The sequence below is a fragment of the Brassica oleracea genome, chromosome C9, assembly GCF_000695525.1.
Source record: "Brassica oleracea var. oleracea cultivar TO1000 chromosome C9, BOL, whole genome shotgun sequence".
Taxonomy (NCBI): Eukaryota; Viridiplantae; Streptophyta; class Magnoliopsida; order Brassicales; family Brassicaceae; genus Brassica; species Brassica oleracea.
Genome location: NC_027756.1, coordinates 53,177,927 through 53,188,148, shown reverse-complemented (window position 1 = coordinate 53,188,148; position 10,222 = coordinate 53,177,927). Strand labels below are relative to the sequence as shown.

Sequence of the window (10,222 nt, the reverse complement as noted above, 5' to 3'; positions counted from 1 at the left end):
CCCCCCCCCCTCCCAAGTTTCAAATGATATTCCACCGTCTACTTTTGGAGGTTTGTCTTTTACTCCTTTCACAGGTGATTGTGCAGGTTATTTTAATGAATATGAAATGGCTCAAAGATCACCACATGGAAGAGAGTTGAAACCATCTCAGAAGGTCCAAGATATGCAATGGCACACGGTAAGAGGTCGCAAAAGCCGGGGCTGCCGAGGCAGAGGTCGTCACGGAGACCAAAACTAAAGTTATTTAGTGAGCTAATCCCTCTCTCAATTTCTTCAAATGCTCAGAGTGTTTTGCTTTAATTCTCTAGCTCCATATGATTTTGTCAATCATCTTTCTTTCCCAAGCTTTACTTTGATCTCTATGATATCAAAACTCATAGCCTTGTAACTTTATTTTCAGCATTGCAATTTAAATATGAAAGCTTTTTTTCAAAAAAAAAAAAAGACAAAGGTTTAAACACAAAGGTGGTGGTGGTGGCGACGTTGGGGAAGAGGTCGTCACAGAGACCAAAACTAAAGTTATTTAGTGAGCTAATCCCTCTCTCAATTTCTTCAAATGCTCAGAGTGTTTTGCTTTAATTCTCTAGCTCCATATGATTTTGTCAATCATCTTTCTTTCCCAAGCTTTACTTTGATCTCTATGATATCAAAACTCATAGCCTTGTAACTTTATTTTCAGCATTGCAATTTAAATATGAAAGCTTTTTTTCAAAAAAAAAAAAAGACAAAGGTTTAAACACAAAGGTGGTGGTGGTGGCGACGTTGGGGACAAATATAGTTGAGGTGGAGCCATGACGGATTGGTATGAGTTCCCTCTACTGGCCCAACTTTGGTCCGTTCCTTGACTTTGATTGTTGACCACGGTTAAGTTGGTCGGTCCATCAATGGTGTAAGGGTGTAGATTTGGATACGGCTGGTTCATACTCGTCAACATGGCATGGTTTTGTCTTTCCGTGATCGTTCTCTCCATCTTGTGAGCATTTTGGTGACCACCCAATGCTTGTCTTTTAGAGAACCTCTTGTGACAATACTTGCATTTGTACTTCAGTTTCTCTATCAACTCAGAGTCATTCTCGCTAACATCACTAGCGTAACTTGATTCTGAGGACAACATATCGACATCGATCGGATGATTCGGATCCATTAGATTTTTGCAGGTTCAATTTCAATGGTTAGGATATATGGGATTGCACCCGGATGGGTATTTAAAGATTGAGACTTAAGGTGTACTTTTAAGATTATGGAAAGTCATATATTTAGTTTTCTGATGTTGAATCGGATTAGTTTAAATGCATATTGATGGAAATGGCAAGAGACTTATTGAAAATAATAAACAAAAACTAACTCAAGTACTTATCTGTTAAATCTTTCATTACAAGTACTAACACACAAGGTAACTTTTTTAATTGGTATACACATGAAACAATTTCCGATTTGACTTTATATGGTTAATTTGTTTCTTAATTACTTATTGCAATGATATTAGTTAATTAAGTTTAGTTCCAAATATTTTTTATTTCCAAAGTAAGTGAAAATTTGGTTACTAGTTTTTGACTTATTAATAAATACGAGATATGGTTGAAATACACACATTTACTAAAAAAAGTTAGACTATAAATAGATAGTAATTCGCTCTTGTAATCACCTTTAGAAAACATAATCTATAATTCTTTAACAAGAAACTGTTCTTTTTAGAATTTTGGTGTTTTTCTTCATTTCACCCGATAGACCAAATTGGGTAATCGGTTTTCCCATATTGAATTAAAAAAATTATAGTTGAAAATATAGAAGAGCATATCTTGATTGGGTTTGGTCCCATAACCGATTCTGTGTACATAAATGAAAAAAATAACTAAAATAAAATAGGGTATGATTAAGGATAGAAGAGCATCAGATCCTGTGATTCAGATTCTGCCTGGCACTGTCTAGTCTTTGCTTTTTGGCTGCTTCATGTTCTCTGTACACTGTACTATTATTGAATGAATGGTTTGGTCAATAAATATAAGAATTAAGATATATATTTTATACATAGATACACCTTTTTTTTGTTGCTATACGTATATTAAAGGATATACATTATGTTAATAGTTTCCTATTCTTTAGGTGTATAGAGTTATCGTTATCTTCTCCTATGTAGAGAAGGATATTCTAGTTTGTATATAAACACAACCTGATGAATGAATAAGATCACGCTTTGATAATATATTTCATGGTATCAGAGCTAAGATCGCATAAACTCTGACCTAATTTTTCTTTTCCGCATACTACTAAATCAATTCTATGGCTGACGATAATACATCATCGTCAATCAATCCTACTATTACTACTACTACGGCAACGGCAGCAGCAACTCATGCTTCATCGCCTTACTATCTACACCCATCGGATAATCCAGGGTCTTTGATTACTTCGGTTTCGCTCACAAACGACAACTATTCAGAATGGTCTACAGAACTCCGGAACTCGCTTCAAGCTAAACAGAAATTTGGTTTTATTGATGGGACTATACCAAAACCAGAGTCCGAACCAGATCTCTCTAGATGGCTAGCGGCAAACTCTATGATCGTTGGCTGGATCCGAACATCAATTGATGCAAAGGTCCGGTCGACTGTTACCTATGTTCCTGAAGCACACAAACTTTGGGAAACTCTCCGTTTTCGTTTCTCGGTTAAAAACGGGACTCGTATGCATCAACTACAGGACGCCATCACCAACTGCAGACAAGATGGACAATCAGTTCTTGAGTATTATGGCAGGCTCACCAAGCTATGGGAGGAGCTACAAAATCTCAAGACGACACGTCCATGTACGTGTGAAGCAGCAGCTGGCATAGAAAAGGAACGAGAAGACTCTCGTGTGCACAAGTTCTTGTTTGGGCTTGATGATGCACGCTTCTCATCCATACGATCTCGAATCACAGATGAGGAACCGCTTCCAGATATCAACATTGATATCAACATTGTTTATTCTCGTGTTATACGAGAGGAACATAATATGATCAACACTCATGCTAAGGAACAATGGGCTGATGCTCTAGGTTTTTCTGTGAAAACAGAGCCAACCAAAACCTCATCTCCTTCTACTACGGATTCTACTAATTACCGCTCACGAGATCCTAACCGGACAAGCACACATTGTGGACGCAAGGGACACGAAGTCTCTGAATGTTTTCTACTTCACGGGTTTCCTGAGTGGTATTAGGAACTACGCTCAACTAATGCACCTCTGAGTCAATCACAAAGCTTTCGTGGTGGACGTGGAGGTCGCTCTACTGGTTCGCGAGGACGTGGACGTGGACGTGCTTCGCACGCATCAACTTCTATCAACAATGAGCAGATCACTTCTTTGATTACTCTTCTCCAAAACCAGCAATCCAACATATCCTCGGAACGGTTGTCGGGTAAAACAACTATTACTGATGCTATTATTGATACAGGAGCGTCTCATCACATGACGGGAGATATATCTCTTCTTCATGATGTATCGGATATACAACCAGCGGCTGTTACCTTCCCGGATGGGCAAGCCTCGAGGGCAACTAAAACTGGCGCTTTGTGGTTAAGCAAAGATTATGTCCTGCAGGATGTTCTATATGTGCCAGATTTCAATTGCACACTAATCTCAGTGTCTAAATGGCTTAAACAAACTGGTTGTATAGCGATCTTTACTGATACATTATGTGTTTTACATGACCGTTTTTCGAGGACTCTGATTGGAGCAGGTGAAGAGCGAGAGGGGGTTTACTATTTTACTGGGGTCAAAGTCGCACGGGTTAATGCAGCATCACCGTCAAATTCTTCTTCAACGGTACTGTGGCATCGTCGTCTTGGGCACCCATCTTACAAAGTTTTGAGTTCTCTACCAGTGTTTGATAATTTTAAAATAGATTCTGCTGATTTTAGTCAATGTGACATTTGTTTTCGAGCTAAACAAACAAGGAATGTTTTTCCTGATAGTTTTAATAAAGCTGAGGCACCGTTTTCTCTTATACACTGTGATGTTTGAGGTCCATACCGACAACCTTCTTCTTCTGGTGCAAACTACTTTCTTACCATAGTTGATGACTATTCAAGAGCAGTATGGACATACTTGATGCTTGAGAAATCTGAGGTTGCAACTCTACTTAAAAATTTATGTGCCATGACAGAGAAACAATTCGGTCATAATGTCAAGATGGTCCGATCAGATAACGGCACGGAATTTATGGTTCTAAAAACATTCTTCCAAGCAAATGGGATTCTTCATCAGACGTCGTGTGTTGACACGCCTCAGCAGAATGGGCGTGTTGAGAGAAAACACAGACATATACTGAATATAGCTCAAGCATGTTTGTTTCAAGGTCGACTACCAGTCAATTTTTGGGGGGAAAGTATCATGACTGCAGCGCATATCATCAACCGCACTCCATCTCCGCTTTTAGATGGTAAAACTCCTTATGAACTACTTCATGGGAAACCACCGGCATATGATCTCTTGAGAGTCTTCGGCTGTCTTTGTTATGCTCACAGACGCGCACGAGATAAAGATAAATTTGGCGATAGAAGTCGCAAGTGTCTGTTTGTTGGGTATCCTTTCGGAACAAAAGGATGGCGGCTGTTTGATATAGACCGCAATGAATTTTTTGTTAGTCGAGATGTTACCTTCATTGAGGATACTTTTCCAGGAATAGACAATACTCCATATGTCTCTCCACCGGTCTTACAAACTAATGAACCTGTTGATGACTGGCTCGTAAAGATGTCTGAATCGAGGGGGAGCATTGCTCCACTTGTTACTACACCGCAAACGCCTCCCTTACCACCTGTTACTATACCGACAACCTCGTCTTCTATACCTACATCCCCACCAGCCTCGACGGTTCTACCATCACCGGTTATACCCTCTACTACAAATACTACAATCCCGACAGAGAGTCCTACTTCTGATAATCAAACATCTGTTGCTTTGCCTACTACTGATACCAATGTTTCCTCCTCACCAGCACCAGCTCCATCTCCATCTTCTCCTCCATCACCGCCAGTTTCTACAAATGTTCCTAGAACTATGCAACATGAATCTCAATCGCCAGGGTTACTTGAGGTTCTTGGACGAGGACACCGTGCTAAGAAGCCGTCTATCCTTCTGAAAGAATTTGTGACGAATACAGCCCAGACTACGACCCCCCCCCTCTCACGCTCTTTCACCCTCTGGTCATGATTCCTCGTCGACGGCTCCAGGTAACTCTCTGTATCCGATTGCTAATTATCTATCTACTTCCATGTTTACTAAGCAACATCAAGCTTTTCTTGTGACTATTACTACGGAATCTGTTCCACGTTCCTACAAAGAGGCTGTGCAAGATCCTCGTTTCAACTGTGCAATGAAAACTGAAATTGATGCACTGGAAGAACAACGAACGTGGGATGTCACGACACTGCCTCCAGGGAGAAAAGCCATCGGTTGCCAATGGATCTACTCGAACAAATATAATGCTGATGGAACAATTCAACGTCCAAAAGCTCGACTTGTCGCACTTGGAAATAGACAAAAAGAAGGCTGCGACTATACTGATACGTTTGCTCCTGTTGCTAAGATGAACACTGTTCGGTTTTTGCTTGTTGTTGCTGCAGCACAGAGATGGGAGATTCATCGAATGGATGTTCATAATGCCTTCTTGCATGGCGATTTAGAAGAAGAAATATATATATGCAACTTCCTCCAGGTTTCAAAACTTCGAAACCAAACCAGGTGTGTCGTCTCCGGAAGTCACTTTATGGCCTAAAACAGGCACCTAGATGCTGGTTTGCTAAGCTGAGCAAATCCCTTCTTGCGTTTGGCTTCAAGCAGAGCCGTGAGGATTATTATTTGTTCTCCTTTGTCGATCACAAAAATAACATATGTCTACATATTCTGGTTTATGTTGATGACTTCATAATCTCTGCGAATGATATCTCGGTTATACAGAGGTTTAAAAACTACTTGAATAAGTGTTTCAAGATGAAGGACCTTGGGAAGCTCAAGTACTTTATCGGTCTGGAAATAGCTCGAGGTCCAGAAGGAATTTTTGTGTCCCAACGCAAGTACACGTTGGACATTGTTACTGAATGTGGTTTGTTAGGGGCGAAACCATCTCCTACACCTACAGAGCTTAATCATAAGCTTGTGCCTGCAGACAAAACAAATTCTCATACTATGCTGTCTGATCCTCGCAAGTATCGTCGCCTCATTGGTCATCTCATTTATCTGACCTTTACTCGGCCAGAACTCAGCTGCATCATTCATATTCTTTCTCAATTCATGCAGAAACCATTGGAGGATCATTGGTTAGCAGCTCTACGTGTGGTTCGGTATCTCAAAGGTTCGCCGGATCAGGGTATCATGCTCAAATCTAAGTGTAATATGCAGATCACGGCTTATTGTGATGCTGATTGGTCGTCCTGCCCTGCTACTAGACGGTCGCTTAGTGCATATGTAATCTTTCTTGGTGACTCACTGGTTTCTTGGAGGACGAAGAAGCAGCCCACTGTCTCGCGTTCTTCAGCTGAGTCTGAATATATGGCTATGGCCGACACAACTTGTGAGCTTAATTGGCTCAAACGACTACTACTGATGCTTGGTTTCACGCATAATCTTCCTATTCAACTCCACTGTGACAGTAAATCTGCAATACATATTGCTACCAATCCTGTTTTTCATGAACGTACGAAGCATGTTGAGAACGATTGCCATACAACCCGCGATGCGCTTCTAGCTAAGTTTCTGACTTTGGAGCATATTTCTACAAAGGAGTAACCAGCAGATCTCCTCACTAAAGCTCTCCCTACTCCTACATTTCAATACTTGTTGTTCAAGTTAGGCATTCAAGACACTTCATTGCCAACTTGAGGGGGAGTAATGGATATACATTATGTTAATAGTTTCCTATTCTTTAGGTGTATAGAGTTATCGTTATCTTCTCCTATGTAGAGAAGGATATTCTAGTTTGTATATAAACACTACCTGATGAATGAATAAGATCACGCTTTCATAATATATTTCATATATGCAACATGGATTTGGCTATTACCAGGTTCTTGAATTTCACAAGAGGAAGCAAATCAGTTGCAAATGCTTTTATGATTTTCGGTGCAAAGCTACAAAGCAACTTTTTGAGAAACAAATCTAAACTCAAAAAAAGCAAAATAGCACACACTAAAGTACTTGTATAATCAAATCTAAACAAGTGAAAAAGACACTACAAGAAAATGAGTGTATTGTTACGAAATGTTTCGTCACAATAAAAAAATTTTCGTCACAATATTGACATTGTGACGTATTTGCAACTGTTTGTATACGGTTGCAATACAATCGTCACAAATTTTTTTTGGTATCAAAAACGTAACAATTTTGCAACGTATTGAAACCGTAACAAGTCCGACACAAGTCGTGACAATATATGTAAGTGACAAAACAGCCACAATTAGCAACTAATAATCATGTCACAAAACCGTCATTTTTTGTGACCATTACACCGTCTCATTTTCGTAACTCGTTGTGACGAAACATTGGTCTCTAATCGTCACAACTAAGGACTAATACGTAGTCACTAAACAGTCTAATTTCGCTACTAATTTGCAGTCACAGATATGTTATGTATTGTCACTGAAAATGAGTAACAGTTCCGTCACAACTGAGGACCGATACGTAGTCACTAAACAGTCTAGTTTTGTCACTCAAATTGTCAGGCATTTTGTCACAAATCAGTCTTAATTAGATACTTATATTTTGTCACGTATCCGTCACAATTCTTCACTAAAAAAACATCACAAATCCATCTTAATTAGCTACTAATTTAGATGTAAAATTTGTAGTGATTACTTTTATTAAATTAGTCACAATTTTACGGAATTATATTCATATCCATATATTTTTTATTTTTATACATATTCTGTAAATATTAGCTATATTACAACGTACTCTTGATAATTATTTTACCAAAAAAAAAATCTGATAAAGACAAATTATTGAAAATAAAAATTCCATAACATTAAAAAATTATAAATATAGTTTAAACTTGAACATAAATTTAAATGAAAAAAATCATAGCAAGTGAATAAAGCAACTAAAAACCAATAAAATAACACCAAAAACCAAAACCAGAAATAACACCATAAGCCAAACTAGTTTGTGTTGAAGCAGAAAGCCTCCACAGCTTCAACTCGTTTCTTAAGGTCTTCGTACTCATCATGACTCTTTTGCAATTCAGCTTCAAGCTCTTCCACTCGATGAGTTATTGTTCCCACATCTGCATTACCTAGTGGAGAACCCGTCGAAGACTCTAAAGGCATTAAAACACACCTCTTTGGAGTGACCCAAGTCCAAATACACGACCTTGTTTTGATGTTCCAACAATCTACAAAAAAGTCATGTTTACAACTCAGATATTATAACACCAGATTTATAACCACATAAAAGCAATAAAACACAATGTTTAGAACTAAAAAACTAAAATATGTATTTCTGTTTTTGTCGAAAACTAAAATACCATGTATAAAACTCAGACTTTAGGGAAAACAAATTAAAAGTGAAATAAAAGTTTAAGCTCTTACCTTAGCAGCAGCAGCAGCAGGATCTGCAATACTCAGACATTACCCTCCAGCAGCAGCAGCAGGATCTGCAAGTGTGGCCACTACGACACAGAAAAGAGAAGCCGGTTTGGCCAAGGTTCAGGCAGACAAGAAGAAGGTAGATGCCAGAAAGAAGAGCTTGAAGAGACTATGATGATACTTCTCAATTAGTGTCATTTATCTTATCTCCATCTCATAATGTTTGGATTCTTCTGTCATGTCATCATGACTCTGCCCCCTTTTTGCTCAACTCTTCTCCTATCAAAGTTGGAGTGACTATTAGAAATTTCTAAAAATAGAAAACAAATCCATATATTATATGCAGCCACTTCTACTAATCTCCTCTTTCATCAAACATCATATAATAAGCTGTGTGACCTTCAAATCAACTAATTGTATATTAAATTGATGAGGACCTCAAGTCATCATCAGAAAAGGAGAAAGGAACCAGGAGTAAATCAGTGAAGAACATGAAGCTGAGGAAAGCTAAAGAAGCCAACCAGGACATATGTGCAATCAAAACGCTATATCTTACAAACCAGGAGGAATTTATCAATGAAACCGGTTTTTCTGGATTCTACACTCAACAAGAGCACACTGCGAATTGGTTTTATACCAAAAGGAGTAATGGTTTAGGAGATATGCCATTTACAAGTCAGACTATCTACATTGCATCCGAACTGGTTCCATTTAAGGAAAGTAATTCTTTGCTTAAGGAGTGGGCAACTCAAACTCACGTGTGGAAACCAGGAGATCATTCATTACATCTAAGACCATTTGGAGTGTTGATACCATGCACTAAACCTCACTGGATCAGCCAGATTCTTCAACATCTCCACTTGCCGTGAATATTTTATTTTTAAATGAATATTTTTATTTTTCACTTAATTACTTTTACTAATTTTTTATTAGTTTGCTTTTTCACTTCATTTATTGTTGCATGAGATATATATGTAACGTTAATTGTTCTTCACGTGTTTTTCCTTCCATATTTTACAGTTCTATGTCATGCTGGATGTTTACATTATTAATATATACTATACTTTTATTAATGTTTTTATAGAAAAGACATGCAACTTTGACTAATGTTTTCTCGAGGTTAATCAAAGTAACTTCAATTTAATAACATTTTATATATTTTTTTTGTAAAAGCATTTTATGTATTATTGGTAGTATTATTTCATTTCATACAAGATATAATATCTAATGATATTATTTAATATTTTATTTAGTGTTCAGCACAACAACAAGTGCCACCAACACAGTCTCCCCTTATCGGACCCTTTTTGGTATAACAAAACGGCGTACACACTCCTTTGTCGTCACATGGACCATAGCATAGATTATATGCTTTCTTTACTCCGAAATCTATTCGAATAGTAAGAAATAATAAAATATTAAAATTATGCAGGAATGAAGACTTTAGTATAACTAAAAATTAAATTTTAATGTAGTACCTGAAACAATATCGGTGCAGCTAACAATTGACATCGCGAAAAAAAAAGTGAAAACAAATGCGATTAATATACATTTTTTGGAGATACTCATTTTGTAGGATGTTTTATAAATTGTTTGAGAGTTCTATTATATTTTAGATTGATATATATATACATATAAACATAAACTTGCATTAATTA

General features: G+C 37.7%; 1 protein-coding gene and 1 long non-coding RNA gene across 2 annotated transcripts in view; both read right to left on the bottom strand.

The window, feature by feature from the left end:
- Positions 1-1,144, bottom strand: part of LOC106315348 (zinc finger protein 8-like) — a 1,303-nt gene extending 159 nt beyond the window's left edge. The window contains exon 1 of the mRNA XM_013753079.1: positions 741-1,144. Within this exon, the coding sequence (XP_013608533.1) occupies positions 741-1,144 (404 nt within the window). The remainder of the gene's footprint in view (positions 1-740) is intronic.
- Positions 1,145-9,694: 8,550 nt separating this feature from the next.
- LOC106318494 lies at positions 9,695-10,169 on the bottom strand. The gene is made up of 2 exons (XR_001265321.1): positions 10,043-10,169; positions 9,695-9,953 (listed from the first exon to the last, which is right to left on the bottom strand). It is a non-coding gene; the product is annotated as an uncharacterized LOC106318494 (long non-coding RNA).
- Positions 10,170-10,222: the final 53 nt, after the last annotated feature.